Below are 26179 nucleotides of genomic sequence, written 5' to 3'. Positions count from 1 at the left end.
TCAAAATTACGGATGACAACTCAGAAATCACCCCCTAGCGTGAACGAAGCCCCACACAGCACCCTGAGAGTTCTGGGTCCTTATTAACGAATCTCGTGTTGCTCTGAACCCACTCTAATCACACAACACCAGAGCTGGCTAACTAATGGGAATTAACTTCCACATGTCAGTCTGTGTTTACTGCCTCCTTCACATAAATACTTTTCTTTTTAAAATAAAATTCATTCTGCTGTGCCACTGGCTCTTCTTCTCACAGGTGCAGACTCTTTAACCAATTAATAATTTCCTAGGACGAAATTAATTTGCTTTAAATTTGAAGCCAAGGACATTTCAGCAGTGAGATAACTCAGGATAACGTTATCATGATGATTCTCTCTGGGGAAATTAAACGAGTCACAGCATGGACTCGACAGACTCCCCAGGGAGAAAATTATGTCCTGATAATTCCTGGAGGTATTGTTATCAACGATCTAATGTACAAGCCAGTATTAATTGCAATATTTAGTATCATTAATAAGGGTTTCATTGCTATTGCAAATTTATCTCTTACTTGTGATTTTCATGTTACCAATTATGCAAACTAATTACTTTATATTTTATACTAATATTGTTGAATTTCTCCAAAATTTAAAAGTAACAAAACTTCAAAATGCCCTTCAGTTTTAGTTAGCAATAAAGCTCATCCTATGATCTTGGAAAAGATGTTACCCATCTGCAAACTACACAAACTGGAATATCCTTTTGACAACATCTAACACAACTCTGTCATATATTATTTTATACAAACCTCACTTTGAAAACGAAAAAATATTTTCATTGTTTTTTGAACAATTTGAAAAAACAAAGCACACACACACACACAACACCGCATGTGCCAACAAAGTCTAATGATTCATGCTTCTTCCTGTTTGAAAAATTATCTCCCTAAAATGTATTGAACTAGTTCAAAAGTAACGTATTCCTAAAGATACTAAGTGTCAGAGATTTACACCAGTTTGAACAATATGCCATTAATCATTACAACTGTCTTTTTAATCAAACGAAGAGGAAATTCACTATAGCAAAAGAGAAATGAGTGACTACATATAACCAATTATCTAGTTAAACGTTTATAAGACCCTGGTATTTGTGTCATTTAATCATCATTCGTTACACTACCCAGCATCATAATTACTATATCTAAATTATGTAACCAATAACACTGGTTATCTTCCCAGCTTGTCATGAGCAGAATAGTTAACTAATGACAAAGACTCCATCTCCCCATCCCCCACGAGCTCCACCAGCACCACCTGGTAAAATTAAATATGGCGAGAAAAAGCCTCTTCTGAGAAACACAGAGACAGGGAGAAACAGAGGGAAGAGGTGTTCGAACATTTATTCCACAAAGATTAACAGGGGAGGGGGTTAAACAAACAAATACATAATAAAAAGACAATGGACAAATCCCTAACAGTACCTAGTACTATTCTGCACCTTAAGTACTACGCAGGAAGATGAATGGCTGGTTATTTTAGATTGGGTCATTAAGGATGACCTTGCTGAGGAAGTGACATTTACGGTGAGATTAAAAGACCAGAAGGAAAGAGCAGAAGAAACATCTGGAGGAAATGTCTGAAGGACAGAATGAGCCTGGTGTGCTCAGGGAACAGCACAAAGGACACCAGCTAGAGTGCGGGGACAAGGGACATGGTAAGGAGTGAGGTCCTAGGGACAAGCGTGACAAAATCACACAGTGCCGGGCCAGCAGGAGCAAGGAGTACTGCACAGGGACCCAGTGCACCTTCTTGCCATGGCTCACGATGCGCGTGGACAAGGCCCTGAGAGCAGGTGAGTGAAGCAAGACGAGCAGGCTGGACACGGCACCGGCCTGGACCTGGGAGTCCAGCAGCTGCAGGCAGAGGAACAGCAGGTGGTCCTGAGGACGGCCCCAGGACATGCGCAGCGATGGACAGAGAAACCAGGGGTGAATCAAACTGTTGGCTTGAGCACCTGGACAGTCAGTGATGCCATTTACTCGACAAAACAAGACAAAAGGAGAAGCCGTTGTGGCAGGAGGTAGGTAATGAAAGTGTAATACAGGACACAGTGTGACGGAGAAGCCAGTCACAGGCAGAGAGACTTGTGGGCCAGGCCAGTCACTGGGGGGAACTGTCAGCGTCACTGCTGTCGTCCCCGTCATCCAAAGCATGCTGACCACGCCACGCACCACACCAAAGCTCCCTGTCAACTCTCTACGCTAACACTACGACTCTCCACGTTCACTGAGAAGAGGGAGGCTCGTGGATGTGTAGAAACTCGTGCTCCGTCCACAGCTGCACATGGGGAGTCCGAGAACTCACCCCGGCAACCGGACCTCAGGGCTCACGCTGCAAACACGATGAAGCACATGCACCTGCACACGTGCTGCTGTCCCCAGGGCCACCTCCGCCTTCCCCTGCTGTGCACACTCACGCTGGGCACTGCTCCCAGGCACTGCTCAGTCTCCCCGCTTTCGGCTTCTCAGGGTTAGTGTTGACTTGAACTATTCCAGGTTCTCCCCTCATCCTCTGCTGGACACCCCATCATAACTCTTCTAGAAACTTCTCCTCCATCCCCTTGTTCTCCTATACTGAATGACATCCAGTCAAGCAGGGAAAAGGATGTATAATTAAATGTATTCTATATAAATGTGGCCGGAGAAAGAAATACCAAAATTTCTAACTTTGGGCAATAATTGTTTTATGGATATTTAGCTTTCAGCTAAGGTTAGGGTGGTGAAGAGGCCAGGAGATAACAGCTCTAAGGAAGGTCAAGTGCTCACTTGGGGGCAGAAGCCTCAGTGCAACAGCTGGGGGTTTGAGGAGAAAATGGATGAAGTCGCCCCTCAGGAGAGCGGAGAGTGAAGGGACCACACACAGAACTGCTGGGTGGCCTTAGGTCTCTTGAGGGTCGTGCTCATGAATGTGAACTACGCAAGGGTCTTCTTCCCCCCAAATCGCTGCTGCTCACGCTCCTGTACCTCTGTCAATAGTTACTCAGTGACGAAAATGGTTAGCAGGAGACCATTGCATCTATATGTCTATAAAGACTTCCAAAAATAGAAGCTCTCCTCAATGCTGCATGACAAGTACCTCGGCAAAATCAATTTAGCGAAAGAAGCCAGCTGAATGATGACCCTTCCTTCATAAAGAAAGTTCTGTAAGAAAAGCTGAAGGGAGGGGAAGGTGATGTGGCATCAGGTCTAAACCCTCCATCCTCAGTGCGTCCATGGGGCCGTGTGTGCTGGCCCACAGTGCACCTGGGGAAACACCTGCCGTCTCCTCTCTCCTCTCTCACTTCACCGTGGGCTGCAGGGGGGCTGCCATGATGCTTAAAGGAATGGCCAGCCTCCTTACTGGTGGGTCGGAAGACTCCAAGCCAAGACCCCCATACCTTCCAAGCTGTAAAGAGCAGGAATGGCTATTTTTCTACCTGTGGACCTGGGACGCTTTCTCTCATTCACGGGTAGTCAAAGTGTTACACCAAATACCTTCAAATTTACAAACAGTAAGTATGACCTAAGACCTCATGATTAGTATGATAAAATTAACCTTCCTCTATCCACTCCCAGAAATACTTCGAATTGCAGTCTGATTCTAACTGTTTTGTATTTTACTTTATGATGAAACAGTGTATGCACCTATAGCCCTCTTCCCTCAATGAGCACAGGGAAAAATACTCACAAAATGTTAGTTGTAAACATCCATTGCTTAAAATTAGTCTCAGAGTAAAAAGGAAATATTTTATTATTTCCGTCACCATCTTTTATGCAGTCTATATTTAAAAAAAATAATACTAAGCTCAATCCATTGTTCCATAAACAAGAGTCCTAAAGCAATGAGATACATAGGATAAAAATCTAGTCAAAATATCCTTTCAGTCCTTGTAGGCTTCAGTGGGAGGGAAAGAAAGGAGGGAAGGGGGGGAGAAGGAAAGGGAAGTTGATAGAAAAAATTATCTGTAAGTTCAAGAGAATGACAGTAATGCAAAGAAACAGTAATAAAGATACATAAATCTCACATTCTAAAACTTAAAAGTGAGGCCACGTATCATGCATTACGGGCTCAGAGTACTCATCTCGGAACAAAAACCAGGAAAGCTACACTCAGAGGCTGACTGCCTTGGTTTTCTGCTGACGCCCACGCTGATGTTAGCATCACGGACGTGAAAGAAGTCACTCAGCTAACCATCTGTTGCCATGTCGCCCGCGTTCCTCGGGCCAGTGGTGTGGAACAAAACAAAAGAAGGTTGTCAACCCCCGAGCAGGGGTGTCCTTTCCCAGCCTTTTAAAATACTGCTACTGAGAGCAGAAACATTTTTCAAAGACTTAATAAGCAATAACGCCCATAAGCTCTTGTCAGGTAATCTTTCTTTCGCTGTCTCACACCATCAGTGTGAAGAGACAGGGGCAGATCCCCTCCCTTCCCCGACTGGCCACGGGCAGCCCCGGGGTGACACCTGCCTATTTCCAGCAGGGACCCACGCCCACCCACACAGGAGCAGCAGCAGGAGGCATACAGGAAGGGAACAGCCTGACAAGAGATGCAGAACCACGTACATAACCTTGAAATGTATGCCGTGTGGTAGCTGAGTGTCTCATAGGAAAATGATTACTTTCATTTTTGCCTCCCACTGCCACCCGACCTTTCCTGGTGGGTGAGCCAGGAGGAGACAAAAAATAAAGTGCTTTTTTTTTCCCTTTGAAACTTAGGGCTGTTCAAAACTGTGACTTTCAAAATGATAATACAAACACCTAATTTTTAGAGGTGCTTCTTTTACTGTCTTTGCTAGAAACAATGTGAAACAACAGTGTTTGTGTATATGTGTAACACTTGCACGAGATGTGTTTATATCTGAATGACAGACGCTGCTTACTCTAATCTTGACCATTTAGGACCATAACACAACAGATGGGATACATTTAAAACCATCAAGAACCATACTGAAATGAAAATGTTGGCCTTACTCTAAGCGAGAATTCAGGTGGGCATGACAAAGGAAGCACACAGGGCTGACTGACACGTGTCCATCGGGAGGGGTCCCTGTTGGTTTCCACTACTCCCCGTGAGGGGCCACTCGCCTGGGGCCTCTTCCTCAATGAAGAGGCCTTCCTCTTCACCCACCAGGACAGATCAGGGCAACGCCCACAGGAAACAACACAAAGATGTGGGAAACACTGGGAGACACACAAGGAATGCATCGTCAGGTTTCCAGGACCAGACACTACATGCAGGAAATCGGGCAAAGCTTCACGGTAGAGACGGCCTTTTAGATGGTCTCTGAAGGTGGGCAGGGTTTCAAACATTGGAGAGGAAGATGGAGGAGAAGAAGATGCACGATGAACAGAGTCCCAGAGGCAGAAGGCATGGTTTATTGGTGGGCAGTGTTTTCTGAACTGTGCTTCACAGACACTCGCCCCGGGAGGAGTCAACAGATGTGCTTTAAAAAGGGGAAAAGAAAGGGTCCCACAATCCAGTAAGTTTGGAAAACACTACAACCAATGGCCTCTTTGTGGGAATTCTAAGTGCACAGGAGTCTCAGAGGGGCTCTGAGAAAGACTGCCATACAGGTATCTGTCCACCCAAGTCTCCTAAACCTACCTGCCTGCACCTATCGAGTCTTCCAACAATTTCAGAACTGCTATCTCAGCCCAAGTGAGAGAGGTCAGCAGAGAAACACCGAGACACAGTGTAGGATGCCTCTGAACAGCAGGCTGAGAAACGCAGCCTTTGTAAAGGATAACAAACCCAGGAGCTGCCCCGCCTTTACTTGAAACGTGTCATTACACATGGACCTGAACGCAGGCATCGTAGGAACGCTGGATGCTACATAATGAATTTCAATAGTGTGTGTTCACTTTTTACTGAGACATTCATTTTACTTCACTTTACGTTACAAAAAAACAAGCAACTGCATAACAGAGAAACATACTACTTACTAGTCAGAGAGAGTGAGGGGTGGCATTGATGTGAGGCAGGTGTGGACAACCCAGGACCACACGGCCAAAGCAAGGACAGGTAAGAAACACACAGGCACCCCCAACCTGGGCATGGCCTCACCTTTGGTTTTTCTCTCTGAGCCTAATACTAACATTCAAAGCCCATAGGTCAGGCCAAGAAAAGGAAAAGCTAAAGCTGCCCCCTTTTCATGTTTGGACATGAGGACTAAGTATTCTAAAATATGGTCTGAAAATATAAACAACTCTGACTGAAACTTGGACATTCACACGTAGCCCGTTGGTTACTCTATTCGTAAAGGTCTGCAATGCACATATTAAACACAGGTACATACACGTAGGTCAGCATGAGCATGTGAGAACCAGTTACCTGTGGCTGGAACTGAGGAACAGGTTGCCCTTGCATCCCTTGTGACTGTTCATCCATTGTCTGAGGAGCAGGAACGTTAGAACTCTGCAAAAATGGGAAGGTGACACGTAAGTTGTGTGGTTGTTACCAAGTCATGTTGTTCGCCACATAGAGATGTGCCTAACGCTCAAAAGGATATGCTAAGGGAGCCCATCCTCTCAGATCTGCCATTTGCTCCACCCAAGCTCTGTTCAGCTGTGCAAATATTGCCTGGCTCGGCCATCTCCACTCTCCAGAGCAGTGTATGCGAGCAAATCCTATTTCCCGAGAGGCAGTTCTCTCTTCTCCATCGTACCTACTGATCCAAGAGGTTCCCCTCCCCTCCTCACTGTGAGAAGGAAAAGACCATGCTATGCATCCGATAACCACGCTCGACGGCCTACACCCCCAATAACCACGCTCGACAGCCTACACCCCCAATAACCACGCTCGACGGCCTACACCCCCAATAACCACGCTCGACGGCCTACACCCCCAATAACCACGCTCGACGGCCTACACCCCCAATAACCACGCTCGACGGTCTACCCCCCCAATAACCACGCTCGACGGCCTACCCCCCCAATAACCACGCTCGACGGTCTACCCCCCCAATAACCACGCCGACGGTTCACCCCCAATAACCACGCCGACGGCCTACCCCCCAATAACCACGCCGACGGCCTACACCCCAATAACCACAATAACCACGCCGACGGCCTACCCCCCAATAACCACGCCGACGGCCTACCCCCAATAACCACGCCGACGGTCACACCCCCAATAACCACGCCGACGGCCTACCCCCCAATAACCACGCCGACGGCCTACCCCCAATAACCACGCCGACGGCCTACCCCCCAATAACCACGCCGACGGCCTACCCCCCAATAACCACGCCGACGGCCTACCCCCAATAACCACGCCGACGGCCTACCCCCAATAACCACGCCGACGGCCTACCCCCCAATAACCACGCCGACGGCCTACCCCCAAATAACCACGCCGACGGCCTACCCCCAATAACCACGCCGACGGCCTACCCCCAATAACCACGCCGACGGCCTACCCCCCAAATAACCACGCCGACGGCCTACCCCCAATAACCACGCCGACGGCCTACCCCCCAATAACCACGCCGACGGCCTACCCCCAATAACCACGCCGACGGCCTACCCCCCAATAACCACGCCGACGGCCTACCCCCCAATAACCACGCCGACGGCCTACCCCCAATAACCACGCCGACGGCCTACCCCCCAATAACCACGCCGACGGCCTACCCCCAAAATAACCACGCCGACGGCCCACCCCCAATAACCACGCCGACGGCTACACCCCCAATAACCACGCCGACGGCCTACCCCCCAATAACCACGCCGACGGCCTACCCCCCAATAACCACGCCGACGGCCTACCCCCCAATAACCACGCCGACGGCCTACCCCCAATAATAACCACGCCGACGGCCTACCCCCAATAACCACGCCGACGGTCTACCCCCAATAACCACGCCGACGGTCTACCCCCCAAAATAACCACGCTCGACGGTCTACCCCCCCAATAACCACGCTCGACGGCCTACACCCCCAATAACCACGCTCGACGGCCTACACCCCCGTAACCACGCTCGATGGCCTACACCCCTATACCTATGCCTGACGGTCTGCACCCCAGATAACCGTGCTCCACGTCTACACCCCTATCATGCAGCCCATCTTCACAGCCCACAAATGGTAGTACTTTGGTTCTGCACGTCCAACTATCATGTTTCCCGGGACTGCTGGGTTCAAACCTAAAAGGGCAGTCCTAATAGGAGGGTACTTCCTATTTTACACACGCTTTGCTTGTGATTAGGAAACATTCAGTCCATTAATTCCATAAACACGGGCTGGACACCAGACACAGCCCACACAGGCATCAAGAACTGACCACAAATGAGACTGGGCCCTTGACCTGCACGACCTGCTTCTGCACTAACTCCACGCAACGCCAAGGGTTTCTCGCTTCTTTTTTGTTTTTCCTGATGTAGTTTTTATGTATTATTTTTAGCTATTGATAACACAGCGTGGCAGCAAGATTACATCAGGAATGTGATATAACACAACTGTTTTCATTGAAGCCTGAGTCCCTAGGCTATTTGGGGTGGTCCTCCTGCTCTAAAGTACAACTGTGATCCTCTACTGTCTCTCCATATATATATACATATATATACATATAAACATTGCACTACACTGAGGCATATCTACAAATATAATTAGCAGTACCTCCCATTTCATCAAACGTATTAGGAGACAGGCACTCAAAGGTGAAGATTTGATAGAAATACTACTCTTTTACTGCTTCATCAAGGGCATTTTAAAACGAAAGTCACTGTTTTTTATTTATTACAGTTGTGTAACAGTGAAAGAGACAAAGACTAGTACAGTGTGGTGTCACTGCACTGATTCAAGCTAAGGCACCAGTGGTTTTACAAATAACGTCTTCGTGTTATTCCAAAAATCATTTTGACCTTGCAGACCACACCAAAGAGTATCAAGAACCCCGTGAGCCCCTACCCCACCATCCCGAAGTCTACAGACCACACTTTCAGAAGAGCTGGTCTCGTCAAAAACCCAAAATTCATCCTGTATTCCTCCCGTTCCCTCATCTCCCTGTTCCCATATCCAACACATCAGTAAGTGCCATTTGTTCTGTTTCCAAAATATATCTCAAGTTTGTCCTTGTTCCTCTCTCACCATTAATACAACCTAAAACAAGGTGTCACTTCACCGCCACCAGGGACCTACAAATTGGTCTCTCTTTTTCCACCATTTTCTTCACAGTGATATTTTAAAAACACAAGTCCACCTACCACATGCTGAGTGCCCTGAGACTGAAATCCCAACTCCCTGCCCAGAACCGTGGACCCTGTAGATAATCTCCGGCCCACCCCTCCCACCTCAGCTCACCCCAGTCTCTCTCACTGAACCCCCTTTGGTTCTGGAAGCCTAAGCTCTTGCCGGCGTCAGGACCTTTGCACTTCTGTCCTCTTGGCCCAGGATCCCTGAATGGCTGGCTTAAAATCAAGGCTGCCCTAAGCCCCTCCCCACAGTACTGCTCGGTCATCTTTCACTTCATCACTCTCATTTCTAATGAGCAATGCCAACAGTTTCTACTTGTTTATTTTGTTATTTGCTCATTGTGTATCTCCTCTGCTACCGTGCAAGTACTGTGAAGGCAACACCTTGTCTTCTGCCCCTGCTGATTTCCCGGCCAGCACCTGGCACTAAACATCTGCTGCAGGAACGAAAAATGAATGGGAACGGGGACTAGCGGACAGATTTCAGAGTTGCTCACGCTTAAGCTTTTAGGACTTGTAACTGATTAGATATGGCTGGTGACAGAACAGGAGGAGTCAAAGATGACTGTAACAGTCATCTCTAGCTTTAGGGACACAGGACATGGGGGAGGCCCCTCCAAACTAGATGAGAGGAGACATCAAAGCCGGGAGTCAGGAAGGGCAAGAATAAGGAAGAGGCAGGAAACCTGACGGTGAGTTATCAGGGGCAGGGCTTCATCTATAAAGTTTGAAACAGCCAGCACTTGCCAAGTAGAATCCTTGGGGAAGGGGAGGAGTTCAAAACGTTGTCTCGTAATTGTCATACCAAGTAGCTGTTTATTAGTGACAGCTGTTGGATGTGTTTGACACAGTTCTCTTAAAACATGCTCCAGTCCTCCCAAATCGTTCAAACACTACAAATATTTTCATATATATTCACAAATTCAGCACACATTAAAGTGAAACTATCTTCCCCTATTCTTGTGGATAGCCAAATATTTTGCAGAATATAAAACTATAAAATTAGGAATCTGAATTTCAGATATAAAAGCTAACTCAATGAAAAAACTATTTAGTTTTAAGAAACTGTGTGTGTCAGTGGGCTAAATTTTCAATATTCATATGATCCTGGTAAAAAAATGTATTAAGTAAAACACAATATATTGTATATACCATAAATAATAAACAATAGTCTTCAGTGACACTACAATAGATAACCATCTTATTTTGAACACTGAAACAACATTGCAGCACCATACCTTTATATACCTTCCACCCTTCCTAGTTCCCATATTTTAATAAATTTATAAATTTTCTAAAGCTGACACCCTGAAGCAATTATAAGCAAATTAAATCACGAGTGTATACTTTTTCCTAAATATTATTTGAACAACCACAGTTAATATGTTCAGCTTAGACAACATCTCAATCAAAATAAGCTTTATTCTATGCTATAGATGTTCTCAGTGAATTTCACCTTTAAAAGTTTAGTATTTTTTTGCAGACACTGATTTAAAATAAACCAATATACATTTCAACACTAACCTGATTCTTTGTCAATTATAAAATATCACATTAAAATTTACATAATAGAGTAAAAAACTGAGGCTTAAATATATATTTGTAAGAAAATCACTCAGTACATTTTCTTTGTGATCCTGATTTTTGTCAAAAAAAATAAATTATATATCTATATATATATCCATTAGACAGAAAACATTTTAAGTTATAGTTAATATTAAAAAATGCTTAAAGAAAAAGACTTCCTTCATCATACAACAAAAATTACTTAACGGTAGAGACATAAAGGCAAGTCAATCTTACAATCTTTCAAATTCAACTTCTAATTTAATTTAAAGCTCAGAATAAATCCAATTTGACTAACAAAGGGTACGTATAGATTCCATTGATTTAAAAATACTTTATTTCCTAACATATAATAATTCCATCCTGCTATCCAGTTTCTCTATAACAAATTCTTGACATAATATGAAATCTCAAATATGAAACTACATACATACCAATCTGAAGAGAGATTTCGGATAAACAGTTTTGGAAGTTTTTCTTTTCTTGATTTTTTAGAATTCTATAGAGTTGAAGTATACTAGTTCAAACTTATTTAATAGTTTCCTTTTCTTGAAATAAAGTTGCCCTGCAATCATCACGGTTATTTGTAAAATCTCTAGTTACATGTAACATTTAAATGTTCTATGAGAAAATATTAATACGATGTATCTCATTGACCAAACTAGCTACAACTTATGAATAACAGTAAAAAGGATCGGCTGTATTAAAATAGCAATACTGCTCTCATCCAAAAGAAAGTCACTGGCTTAATACTGTGTACATGCAACACCTCAAAACTGAAAGGGTACCATGGAAATTTTAGGGTGACTGATACTTGGCAGAGTCGAAATACTCAGATCCAGAACTAATATTTTTCTTGGCCCCAAAGTCACCATTCAACAGGAATATTTCTGACCTCACCCTCTAGTCTCCATTTAACTGACTGAGTCATCCAGTATTTCCCATATTCAAGCAAGATTTCCATTATCAAACCAGGCAAAGAAAATTAAGCAGAAGTTCCCAGCTTCAATAGTTCATTCATACATTTCTGTGTCATTATGAGTAAGCTTTAAGAGCTATCAAGATAACTATCAGATCTTTGAAGAGAATGATGGATGTTTCTAGAGCACTACAAGCTCAGTGTTTATAGTGAAAATCATTAAACTCATCTAGCATTCAATCTTGGTTTCTAAATGCCATTTTCCACCTCCATGAGTCAGGGCTCTTTGGAGAGATTGCGAACTACAGGGCTGGGGCTGCGGAGGTACAAGCTGAGCCTGCAGCATCGTGCTGTGGCAGAAAAATGGCACTGGACAGAGAAAATGTGGACATGTCACAGGCATGTCCAGCTTGGAGCATACCCACTGGCCACACCTGCAACCACTAAGAGTAACATTATAATGCACTGAATAAAGTAGGAACCCATGAGTTCATCAAGATATAAATTAATAAACAGGGGAAAACAGGGAAGTTATTCCTTACAAGACAGTCATCTAATAAAGAAAGCATGATGGAATTTTAAAAATCACTGTTTGCCAGTCTTCAGGGAAATCACTGCTTCAGGCAAGAATCACCAATGTATCCTAAACTAGTGGAACAAGTTATTTACTGCGTCTCAAAGTGTCTCCCCACACACGTATTATTAACAAAGGGAAAGTAATTTTACAGTAGAGAACATAGCAGACATCACCTTGGCCAAAAGGTCAAAGTTAAATAGAAATCATGTGTCTCCAGACATGACGCTCTTAGAAGAAAACACTCCTGTGAATTCCTGCCCAAATAGCAAGCCCTGAATTTAAGCATAAGGAAACACAGATAAACCTAAATTAGGGACATTTAAGCATCCGTTGTATGGATGTACCACTTTGCTTACCCACGCTCCCATGGAAGAACATTTGCATTGTTTCCAGTTTGGGCAATTCTAAGTAAGACCACTCTAAATGTTTACATACAGGTTCAAGTTCTCATTTCACTTGAGTAAATACCAAGGAATGGGATTGCTGAGGAAGATTAGATTTTAATAAGTTAGAGATGCACATAAAATAGGTCATTGTTTGGTATGACAAGAACTAAGAAAATGCAAGTACCTCAGATCATCCAGCATCCCACACACCTTCCCTGAGGTCTCAGTGATGTGCTCCCTAGTCATTCTCTTATTGTTTATTACTCTAAGGAGATGATCACAACACTGGATGTCATATTTGCCTATTGGGTTTGTAGTTTTGTCAAGTCAGCAAGTGAGGAGGAAGGAAATAAAGAGATGAGATTTCTAATAAAAGTTCTGGTAACCTGAGACATGGAATGAACCTTTTAATTTTGTAGAAAACTAGACCTTAGACATTACTTTCCCCTGCCTAATCGATGAGTTAGAATAGGTCTAAAATATAATAAAAGAGCTCACTGTAGGCTGAAAGAATGTACATGCCATATTTTCAGGGGGAAATTAAGCCCATTATGAGGACAGATGTTTACGGATTCCTATAATATGTTTATAGTTCTTAACTAGTCAACAGGAATGGAATATTAAAAACAGCAGAACACGGATAAACAGAGAAATCTTTAAACTGTTAAATACAAGCTTTTTTGATATGGGATAATTTATGTGGAATTTTTTTCAAGACACTGAAAGGAAGAAAAGTTCACAGCACTTGGCAAACATCTTTTTCTTTGAACAAAATCTTTTTAGAACAGTTGCTATGCTTCAGACGTGTTCTCTAAAACACTGATCCTTTCCCGTTAGCACTGTTACATATTGAGAAAGAAGGATTCCACACTAGAATGCAGATGTCCACTGAAATATCATTTTCAAGTTGTTTTACACGGAAGTAGCACTAAAAAGTAACCAACTAAAGGTTGCGCTAATCACAACTAACATTTTTATAATGGTTCTTGCTGACACCTGCTGGTTCAGTTTTACCCTCCACCTTAATGTACATCGATGCAAAGGTTTTGTAGCAGATGCAACAGAGTCCTCCGATTAATCATGGGGCCGCGGACCCCAAATCAGCACGAGCACACATCAGCCAATGAATCATCTCTCACATCTACGGACTTCCTGAAATCAGTGTAGTGGCTTTTACCGTAACGCACTTCCCAGTGAATTTGCTTAACACAAACTTTCTATTAATATTTTGGTTTTGCCTTATTAAATTCCGGGACTTAATTCTGAGGCTAAAGTTACACTTTTTAACATCATTTGAATTACAAAAGCCAGTAGGTCATGTTATTAGAACTCAAAAATGCCAAAATGCGGGTATCTTTAAAATCATTACACAGGATAAATTTGTGTTTGTTTTAGCAAATCCCAAATCCTATACTGTACGGTAAAATAAGCTAATAATACAAGGCCCTTACAAGTCCTCGAAATTGTACTCTTTCCTCTCCTTCCCTCTAAACCGGTTATAATACAGCATGGAAAACAGCAATGTCTGCACCAACGGAAATCCTTGCTTCTCCTGGAGGAAACACTAGGGAAACAGGGTTCTAAGCGTGTGGGCACTGCTTCCATGAGCATGAAGACCTGGGGCTGGAACCAGGAGCGAGTCCAGGTGCGGGACAAATTCATTCAAAGTCTGTTTCTTTTGAAAGACGAGAACACGTTTCATTCTCTTCATTATACAAAACATTTTCCCAAAAACAAGTCTTCGAGTGTAACCGATGCTCCAGGATGACCATTCCCAGCTCCAGTGTGGGAGGACTGGCCCCAAGCAAACACGACGTGTGACATTCTGACACTCACACCCGATTGAGACATTTCTGAAGCGAAGGGGATGTGATATATCATCTATTTCAAACTCCTTCAATGTTATAGACTAATTCCAATCACAGAGATCAAACAGACTTTAGAAATTACTGGCAGTGGGGACAAACGGTTAAAAAGGCCACGTGAGAATTCACGAACACTTCGTATTCAATGTTTTTGTCTTCCGAAGGCATTTACAATTCAAACACGACAATTCTAGACTGAAAAAGATGTGGCAGGGAGTCTTTTCCAGACAGATTTTTCTCTTTTCCTGAGCCCTCCCATCCTGGACTGAGAGGCCCCGTGCACGGGGGGAGGGGCCTCGGGAAGGTGTAGCCGCTCGGCGGCTGCAATGACTGCTGGGAAGCCCAGCGTGGTGGAAACGGGAGAAGAACCTGGAAGCTGAAGACCGCTCCTGCCTGGGAGGCTGTGCACACAGCACTGCAGAGGCGCTGCAGGCATCTACTTCCAGCCCAAAAATAACACCTTCCAAACTAATGAGTCTGCACACTGGATTTCAGCAGTCGCCCCGTGATTGACAGGGGATTGCTGAAGCGATGGGAGGGCCAGGCCGCCCTCTCCAGTGCTCCTTGGAAACAAAGACCGGGGCACATTTTTTTCATATTCCTGACAACACCTACGCGGCAGTAAAACTTGAACGTGGTGATTGATGCCTGTGAACATTTCCATCCTAAGCCAGTGTAACTAATGCTGAGCCCGGGTGCTGCTGAGGCCGCGTCTAAGTTATTTCGGGTTTGGAAACAGACGTGGCTGAAGTACCTCTGACTTTTTAGGGACAGCCAAAAAGAGTCAGCAGACTGGATGCCCTGAAATGAATGATTGTAATAACATGTCTTCACACATGAAATGTTGGCTTGGTGCTGACTTCAAACTCCAGTGGTCTTGGTGGTTGCCACAGAGTTCATTAAAAGCCTTTCTGAACAAAGGGCTCCCGGAGCTCGTGGCGTTGAATCAGAGTCTGTGCCAACCAGTCTCGGTGTGTGCTACGTGCTGAAATAAGCTCAAATGTGACCTTCAAGGGCTTCTTGTTCTGGTCACTGTGTGGGAAAGCACACCTCCCACCCTTGCTGCTGCCTCAACACCACGCTGCAGAAACCCTGAGTGTCTCCGTGTCACCTACATTCTCCCACAGACCATCAACAGGGTGACATTCCAGAGAGAAGATGCGAGCAGAAAAGCACCTTGAAAAATTAAGTAGGAACAAGAGAGAAGAGTGAAAAGATGTACCGTGTTAGCGATCGTCAATTCCTTAGAATACCAATGACGGAGTGGACAAAAGGACCTGAATCACTCCAACTGATAAGCAGGGAGCAGCTAACGTTTTCCTTAAGGCACCAGAGAGATGTTTTAAGCTTCCCTGGCCATATAATATCTGTCACAGCTACTCAACTGCGGTGGCAAAGCAGCCACAGACGATATATACAGGAAGAGGAGTGGCTGTGTTTCAATAACACGTTTTTTACAAAAACAGGCAGTGGCCACATTTGGTCCATAGGCCATAGCCTACCAACCCCTTGATCTGAAGTAATGTTTGGCCCATTTTGCCACAATGAAAATCTGAGACCTGAGAAACACTGGCCCTTGTTATCTATAAAACCCTCTCTTCTAAACTCGGAGCTTGCCCGTTTCCACTATATACTCCTGTTTTTTCCAATGAAATTAATAAAATGAATCCATCAGATAAACCAGAATACAGGCCTATTAAACGTATACCAAAGTAAGGCTGAACTGTTCTGTGGCTCTCCTGGCCACTTTCTAAAGTTAGGTGTGTCCTACATACTCAATCCTGGTGGACTCATTCCTTACTCTTCTGTTATTCCCTCCTCACCACAAAACGCACACAATACACCCTCTTCCACCAAAACGTCCACCAATGAAATTCTACACAATGAAATATGCCCCAGACATCAAACAGCACAAGAACCACTATCTGAAATTCTATGGATCTCAACATCTCAACACGAGTTAAGTACAAACTGGAGGGAGGGCACCCAGTCAGTCTAGCATCAAAAACAACCCGAAAAACCACAGAGAAGGCAGTTGCTGCCGGGATGGAAAGCAAAGCAGAGACTCAGGCACACTTCCAGTGCTGGGGAGACAATACGGGGGTGCAGAGAGCGTCAAGCAGCGGGGTCTGTCTGGGTGGACACGCTGAGTGGTCACACACACCTGAATAGACCAGCCTGCACCTGATCATGGCAAAAGGTGATATACGCAGCAGAAAAAACTGTATTTTAACTCTGGCTGTTCGTTAAACAGCATACTCAATAAATATGCATTTTGTTAAAGCTTAAGTCATCTAAAAGCATTAGAGAAAAATCCTAGCAGAAAAACTCCACCACTCTGACAGTCTGGGTTGGCTTGCTTGTCAATTTGTGAGAAAACAGGGCGTATTTTTAGGAAGATGGAGGTATGTTGAAATTTCCAGGCATCTCTAAGAGTCTGTTATACTTGTTGCAACTGACTGAAAACTGGCGACATGTTCCCAGATGACTACCCCAAAATGGACTAAATTACAGATTTTCATAGTGGATTTTGACGGCAACTCTGATTGTATTGGGGGATTGGTGGTGGGGGGGGGAGACAAATCTCTGGATATTTTTTATACATCTGCAGGAAAAAGAAACTTAATGGTAAGGCAACATTTTCATGGAACATTTTTATCCATTTCATTTGTTTCAAGTATAATACAAACAATTTGGAAAATAATAAGACTAAAAGTATAGGAAAGAGTTATTCATAGTGTTTGGAATGGTTCATTTTAAATGTCAAGTTGGCTGGGTCATGGGTGCCCAGATATTTGGGTAAAGGTCATTTCTGAGTGTCTGTGGGTGTTTCCGGATGAGCTTAGCACTTGAGTGGATGGACTGAGTTGAGCAGTCAGCCCTCCCAATGTGGGTGGGCGTCCCCCAGTCCTTTGAGGGCCTGGACACAACAAAAAGGTGGACGAGGAAAAATCCACTCCCTGCTGTCTGACTGCTGAGCTGCAACGCGGGCTTTCTCCTGCCCTGGACTGGGACTCACACCACTGTTCCTCCTGGTTCTTGAGCCTCTGGCCTCCAAGTGGAACTACACCCCCCACCCCAGCTTTTTTGGGTGTTCAGCTTGCAGATGGTAGACCTGGGGACTCCCAAGCCTCCACAAGCATGTTAGCCAGCTGCTTCAAACAAAAGTCTGTGTGTGTGCGTGTGTGTGTGTGTGTGTGTGTGTGTGTGTGTGTGTGTCCTACTGGTTCTGTTTCTCTGGACAACCCTGACTAATACAGTGTTGGATTCTTAAATTAACACTGGTTTCTACAGCATACAAATCAAATAATTAAATACAAAATAATAATAATTCTTCTTTTAATCATTGAAACCTAAAGTTAAGTTTAACTTTTAAATCAGCTAGAGTATAAATTCTGTCTTCATTCTAACAAGTTCTTAAAATTGATTAAATGCTGTTAAACTGAGGAGTTACATTTCATAATTTTTTAGAGTTTATCATCCAAGCTTAGTGGCTATTCTAAGTATAATACTAAAAATAATGCAGCCCCAGAAGGAATGAACAAAATAATTTTAACTTGTTGGTCCCAAAAGAGTAAATATTTTGAAACATTAAATTTGCCTTCATCTTAAAAGCCCTTAACTGTAATCTGAATGTTTAAAGAGACCTGTAAGTAGGTCATGAGATATTTGTTCCCAGCCTAAAAATCTATATACAAATTGTTCCCTGGAAAGAATGTTCAACTGAAAGTTACAAAAACTCAAAGGAAGATTAATAATGGAAAGTCTGACCCCGCATCAGCCTGACAGCTGTGACCTCCTACTCAGCAGTATCCTACGGCTGTTCATTCTACTTAGGAGCACGAACCTTACATCTCTTTGAAAGATGCAAATACCTGTTTTTTCTCTAAACTGTGTTTTAAATATAATCAAATTATGAGATGTAGTAATCAGGGACTTACTACGTAATTAACCAAAAATAACAAAAGGACTTTTTTTTTTAACTTTCTTCCTATGTGGCATTAACACCCATAAAAATCTTAATTCAGACCTACATTCAAAATGTGTAATAAGCCACATATGAACTGAACTAAATTTTAACACTGATGGGTTACCTAAGCATACTGTTAACTTAGGATTTGGAAAGAAGCCTCAAGAGAGTAACAATTTTACTGAAATATCTACTGGTCTACAAATAAGATTCATCATCTATTAATCATTATTTTCTCCTCACTCAAGCACACGTAGTTCAGGATAATAAGAAGAAAACATGGCGTCGACAGACATGGGTCCAAGATCTCGTTCCACCATTGACACATAGGACCTGCCATGTGTCCTATGATACACTCTCTCGGCATCAGTTTCCTTTCTGTGCAAAATGGAGGTGACGACACCTCCTGACTTACTTCAGGCTGGTCAAGATGACTCAATGACATAATTATGAAAGCACTTTATTAAATCTGAACGCACAACTCAAATGTAAGATATTGCTATACTATTACGTGTGTGAGTTGAAAAATATCCATTCTTATAATATTTTAGGCATTTTGCATTAGTAATAATAATGCCGGGGGGGGGTGCCCAAGTGTCCCAGTGTGACCTCATCGAGAGCACCCCGCCACCATTAAGCACTCAGACCTTAAGCACTCTCTATAGCTAGTGGTCAAGATGACACAGTGTAACTTCAGCACAACTGCTGCACAAAGTGGCACTTAGTCATAAAGCCACAAACTCTTACAAAGAATTCTGATGCCTAAGAGAAATGTTATACACATGCATTTACAATGTATTTACCATTTGTGAAAATTGCCCAATGAATAAAGTCAAAACCTTGCATACTGCTAGAACTAGTATATTGTGAATAAACAATGAATACTAAGCACCAATATATTTCTAAAAAACTAAAGTCTTCCATGTGGGCATCTCCTTATAACCATTTTAAAGACACTCGTTGTTAACGGGGCATCAAATTGCTAAATGGTCCAGATACCACCAATTCACACAATGCCCGAGGAAGTCCCGGGGGGCCCTGGACTCCTACATGGCCACCTGTGATGTCCTGTGGGAGAAAACAGAATAGAGGAAAGGAAAACAGTTGTTTTCACATTTTCTTCACATGATTTTGAACCACTCTAGAGTTCTCAATGCGATAAGACCGTTCAAAATGCTTCCTGGAATCACATATGCTGTTTGTCTTGTTATCATTGTGTCTTCAATGTTTCTATCACAATAGGCACGTAGGAAGCACTCAAACATTTGCTGAATGGATGAAAAAATAAAGCCTACCTAACCCCGCTTGGTCTTACTGAACTTCAGAAACAGTGGTTAAAAACTAACTATAAATGCTAATGTAGAGCAAAAAAAGCACAGGTACTTGAACCTTGGTTCCATCAACTGACTAGCACACGCAGGTTTCTGTCTGGAACACCATGAACGATCAGAGTTTATTTACTGTAAGTCAGAAGTACTTCAGAGTATCATGTTTAGAAGGCCAGCAGCGTAGGAATCAATTCACTGCAATTAAATGAACCATCCTAACGGAGCTTCCACTGTGTCATTCTTCTGTCTAAAAGCTTCTAATTGTCCTCCACTGTCTTTAGGACCAAGCCCAGATTCCTTAGCCTGGAATCGCAGGCCCCTATTCATCCACCAGAAATGTACTGAATTGCTTCCTCGAAGCAGGCAGGTCAAAGCAGAAAAAGATGAACAAATGTACCCTCCACGACAGTGCTGAGGGCCTCTTAGTGAGGAGGGATTCCGAAGCTTCTGCCACAGGCACCAACCACCAAAGGAAAGTCAGGAGAAGTCTCCAGTGGCAGGCAGCTATTCCACGCAGCCTCTGAACACTGCTTCTCAGACAGGGAGGGAGTCACAGAGCTGGTTCCTCGGTTTACAAACACCATTTTGGCAGCTATCACAAGAATAAATCAGAACCGCACGGCCCACTAGCTTTGCCAAGCTGGCCCGTTTCTGAGCTTTGGAAATCCTAATTTCACGTACCATGGTGGTTTTCCCTCAAAGCCCAGCACAGATCCCTTGGCTCCTGTGGGACATTCATGGAGCCCATTCAAACCAGGAGACCTCCCCCGCTTTGAAGCTCCGGCAGTCACCCATGCTGTGGCATGTGGTGACGCGGGTCACTCTGGAGGCTCTAAGGGCTCTGCTCACATGGTCAGTTCGGCTGACACCATCAGCCGAATTAGGAAGTCCTGCACGGAAAGGCCCGTAGTACATTCCTCTGATGCTCCCATTAGATCCAGCACAGGCCGCTTTCCACAGTACGCCTTCACAGGGTATTAACAAAGTGAATGGCTGGACATTATCACTGGCTTCTATTTTATTATTATAAGGGCAGCAAGAACAGCAACCAGAAAACTAACCTCACGTCTTACTTCATGATCATAATCGTAGGCTGTAAAAGCAAGCAGGCACACTCTCAAATCAATCAATCAATCTCTCTCTCTCTCTCTCTCTGTCTGTCTCTCTGTCTCTCTCTCTCTCACACTCTCTCTCTTACATACACACACACACACACACACACACACACACACACACATACACTTAATTCACATCCATTGTCTCTCTCCAATTCAAAGCCTAAGAGATTAAAACGACCTTGTCCACTTAGAAGCAGAGGCCAAATAAACCTACGTATTTAACATATGATTAGACAAAAGAATGGTGAAGCCATTATTAACGTACGTCCTAGACACCCCGCTAACGACACGTGGACCATCGGATTATGCCCACCTCTCATTCCTCTGGGATTTACCATTTCGCGTCCAAAATGTTCATTACAGTCAACTATGTAGAAGTGATTATTCTGACTCCCTGCCACTGACTTCTCCCTGTTGCCTATCTTTTGATTATTTCACTCCTTTGTTTCCATCAAACAGAGGTGAAACTAAGGAATATCTACCCATAGTCGGTTTGTTAATATGGCAAACATATAAAGACATAGTGTAAAATTACACTTTTTATCTTCTTTTTTTAAACAAAACTCAATGTCCTAACAAATGCTATTTCATTATTTGACAAAGTTTAATGAGGTCTCTACTGCAATTCAAGCACCTACCCTTCCGCGTTTCATTTCTTAGGAACTGGTTTGCTGGGTGCCGTTAAGGGCTAAGGTTCAGTTTGCGGATTCATCCCCCACCCAGGTGGGATTTCTCAAATAATCACTTCTTCCACATGATGCTGATAAAATCTAAGCCATGCAACCCTACACGCTTCGAACTTTTTGTTGTTGTTGCTATTTACTTCTTGGGTAATCTTATCACTATTATTGAGGAGATTCGCACAAACACAAATACTACTGGGGAAAAGCACTGGAGTATAACAGAGGATACGAGTCTTAACCCACTTTACCAAGAACATTCTTTGTAACATCTGACTGGCCTCTCTGAGCCTCAGTCACATCAAATACCAAATTTGAGCATTGGATGACGTGATCTCCAAAGTCCACTCAATTCTAATTTGTTCTGAAACAAATAAACAAATAAGGCATGCTGTGTAAATTCAGAGTTTACTGACATTTTGATTCAAGTGGAGCAGCTCCGAACAAGGGACGGTGGGTGCTAGATATTAGTTACCACCCCAGAACGGAGCTTCAGGAGTAAGGATGCCTCGTGAAGTCCTAAGACACCTCTTTAAGACAATCTTCACGGAAGAGAGCAAGCACGACTGCAAAATTGTCAATGACCAACCAAATCTTTGAAACCTAAAACACCAAGAAGGAAAAGGCTTTGATTCGCTTAGAATGACATGCCAAGTATACAGTGGCCCGCACAAAAAAACTAAGTTAACGTTTCTGGGTTTGTTGTTTCCCAGACTATTTGATAGTGCGATGCTCTAACATTCCAATGTATAATTCTTTATCTCATCAAAGAATTTATCCCAACACTTCATTATGGGAAGTGTTTCAAGTTCATGGGAAAACTATATAAAATAGGTGATATTCTCCGTTTCTTAGCTTATCCCCTTTTAACTATTCCCATACAGATATTTCCCTTATTTATTTAAGAAAATAAATCATTTTATGAATGCATATTTAGAGCATCATTTCATGAAGTGTTTTATACAGTTTTTCCTATTATAAAGCAACACTGAAAAACGTGTGAGCTATAAGCCCATTACTTATTCACACTTTTATTTTTAGTAAATGACTACATGTACATTATTTAATAAGGCTGAAAATTTGTTTTCTCAAAGAAAAATTATATGTCCTATATATTGAAAATTCTCCACGTGGGTTCTCATTGTCATCCTTCAATTCAATAAGCAAAAGTCACACATCATTTGACTATCTTCCTAAAAGATTGTGATAATTATTACTAATTATTAGCAAGAAAATCTATACCGAAAGTGGGGGGGAAATGTGTTAAGTAACAATAAAAATGATGAATTCTAGCCCTGACTCTGTCACCAGCAAATGCAAGCTCAGGAAATCCACTGGCTTTCTCAATGCCTTTCCTATACCATCTGTCAAGTGAGGAAAAGCCTGCCCGTTCCACAAGCAAACTGTTACAAAGAAAAGAAACCTCATTCCAACCTCTTTTGTCATATTTTCATACAGCTATATAGTTAAAACAACAGGTTTCAGTGTTCATCCAGAATAAATTAGAATAACAAAATGTTAGCAACATAAATACTGGTTTTTAATTATGACAAGCGCATTACTAATCTCTCGGTAATACAAAGGCTTTTAAATATTAGTAAAACTTCATGCCTAATTTTTAACTGAAAACCCAAAAGAAAAGGGAAAAACGATGTACAGGTTGCCCTATTGCCATGATTTTTAAGGTTCCAAAGTCTAGGTCACATGAGAGCTTCCACCAAAATGACTACCAAAGTGCTTTACTGACATCTTAAAGTTTCCACAGGTATCGTCTCAAAACGTCACAGTGGAGTGAGTGGGAAATAATTTCCCAGGTTACAGATGAGAAAACTCAAGAGAGAGGTTATATGACTCATCCAAAATGACACAGGAGAAAATCATAGAACTCAGGTTTCCTGGCTCCTACAAATCAGTATTAAGCCCAGTCTACTTTGTATGTGTTTACTGACAGTCTTTCAGTCTCTCGCTCTCTCTCCCTCCCTCCCTCGCCAAACCCTGTGTAACTGTAGCCTCTTCCTGGAAATTGAAGGATTGCAGAAATCTGCACATGAACAAAATTTTCTCAAGCTCTGTAAAGCCACAGTTCAAGGCTATGGTTTCATGGGCTGTAAGGGAGTCCTCAAGACCACAGAAAAATTGTGTTTAGCTCAAAACCCAAATGCAACCTGGAGTTCCGAGCCAGCCTCAGGTCCCAAAAGCCTGATTTTCCCACATGAACACTTCTGCCATTATAGGAGTCCTTCTTATGCATCTTGCTTTACCAAGGATACTTCTGGCCAGGATAATCCTGTTTTTTCCAATTTTATTGAGATATAACTGACATACACCCCTGTATGAGGTCAAGGACACAGCATGACGGTTTGATTTACATCTATTGTGCATGATTGTAATAGTTCAATTGACATCCATCCGCTCATATAGACACCACAAAAAGAAGAAAACAAAAGAGAAAAAAAATTCTCCGTGTGAGGAGAACACTGCAGATTTACTCTCTTCACCATTTCCTGGATAGCACACCGCCATGTTAACTATAGTCACTGGTGGTCCATTCCATTCCTACCAGCAGTAGTTCTCTTGTAACTGGAAGTTTCTACCTTCCGACCATCTTCCTCCAGTTCCCCCTCCCCCACCTTCCCCTTCGGGTACCCACAGGCCTGATCTGTTTTTCTGTACGTTTGGTTTTTGGGTTTTCTTAGCTTTCCACATGTGAGTGAGCTCATACAGTATTTGTCTTTCTCTGTCTTATTTCACTGAACAGAAACACCCTCAAGCTTTATCCCTGTTGTCACAAATAGAAATTAAAACCACAATGAGGTATCATCTCACACCTGTCAAAATGACCATCACCGAAAAGTCAACAAGTGTTGGGGAGTATGTGGAGAAATGAGAACCCTTGTGCACTGTTTGTGGGAATGTAACGTGGTGCAGCCACTATGGAAAACACTATGGAGTTCCTCAAAAAATAAAAATAGAACTACCTTATGATCCAGTGAGCCCACTTCTGGACATACGAGGTCTGACAATTAAGTTCGTGAACTTGTTGCAACGATGTTGCTAACCTTTTCTGATAGCAGAGGGATTATTCATTATGCATTTGTACCAACTGGACAGTTAACCAAGTTGACTATTTGGAAGTGCTGAAAAGGCTGCGTGAAAAAGTTAAATGACCTGAACTTTCCGCCAACAATTCATGGCTCTCGCATCATGACAATGCACCAGCTCACACGGCGCTGTCTGTGAGGGAGATTTTAGCCAGTAAACAAATAACTGTATTGGAACACCCGTCCTACTCACCTGATCTGGCCCCCAGTGACTTCTTTCTTTACCTGAAGATAAAGGAAATATTGAAAGGAAGACATTTTGATGACATTCAGGACATCAAGGGTAATATGACGACAGCTCTGATGGCCATTCCAGAAAAAGAGTTCCAAAATTGCTTTGAAGGGTGGTCTAGGTGCTAATGTCGGTGCATAGCTTCCCAAGGGGAGTACTTCGAAGGTGACTGTAGTGATATTTAGCAGTGAGTTATACAGAACTTTTTCTAGGATGAGTTCATGAACTTAATTGTCAGACCTTGTACATCTAAAGGAAATGAAAACACCAACTCAAAAAAATATCTACACCCCATGTTCACAGCAGCATTATTTACACTAGCCAACACCTGGAAACAACCTAAATGTCTACTGATGGACAAATGGATAAAGAAGTGTGGTACATGCATTCAGTGGAATATTATCCAGCCATAAATAATCAGGACAATCCTTATTTAAAATAGTATTTATAATATCCCTTCACTGCTCAAGATCTTTAAAAATTCCATGTCAATGACCTGTTAGACCAAATTTAAATTCATCTCAAGAATTCAAAGCTTGCTGGATAAATGAATAAAGCAAACATGAAGGCCCATCCTGAAGAGTACCTATTTCAGTTCTGAAAAATCATGTGTTTTAAACTTAAAATATATATATACATATTTTTACACAAAGAAAAAAATCATTTTTTTCTAAAATCCATTTTAATCTAAAAATTACATAAGGATAGGCTTCCAAACAATGTTTTCATTTAACGAACAGCTATAGAATGCCTAAAATGCAAAGCCTTGTATCAGAATGGCTGACCAAAAACTATACAAAATCAACTCATTAAAATACAGCCAGTAAGAAGAAATAAAGACAAATTTCTATGGAATTCCAATAAATTATGATATTGATTATATTCCATATCAAATGGTATTCCCAACTTTCTAGGAGGCTTTTTTATTTAAAAAAGAGAGGCAGGTATTAAATGATAACCCATGTTTTTCTGCTCTACTAAGCTTGCTATACAAGTTTTCTTACTGAACCAAATGAGGTAAAGAACTGTGTAACTACATCTTTTCTATTAAACTATCTTTACATACTTAGATAAACCTTCCTTGGTCGTGATTAATGATTATTTGTTCCATTAGTCTTAACTTGACGACAGATTTGTGCACCAATATTCAAAGTGTTTTCTAAACTATGCTCTTTAAAACAGCAGAATCCTATAAGTTGTTAATTGGTATTCCATGAACGAGACAGACAG

General features: G+C 42.6%; 1 protein-coding gene across 2 annotated transcripts in view; it reads right to left on the bottom strand.

Moving 5' to 3' along the window:
- Positions 1–26179, bottom strand: part of NEK7 (NIMA related kinase 7) — a 106988-nt gene that overhangs the window by 65199 nt on the left and 15610 nt on the right. For both annotated transcript variants that reach the window (XM_074317079.1, XM_074317080.1), the window contains exon 2: positions 6348–6431. In XM_074317079.1, the coding sequence (XP_074173180.1) occupies positions 6348–6404 (57 nt within the window). In that variant the 5' untranslated portion in view covers positions 6405–6431. The remainder of the gene's footprint in view (positions 1–6347; positions 6432–26179) is intronic.

The sequence above is a fragment of the Rhinolophus sinicus genome, linkage group LG12 (assembly GCF_036562045.2).
Source record: "Rhinolophus sinicus isolate RSC01 linkage group LG12, ASM3656204v1, whole genome shotgun sequence".
Taxonomy (NCBI): Eukaryota; Metazoa; Chordata; class Mammalia; order Chiroptera; family Rhinolophidae; genus Rhinolophus; species Rhinolophus sinicus.
The sequence above is the reverse complement of the archived record's forward strand: the minus strand, read 5'-3'. Positions and strand labels throughout refer to the sequence as shown.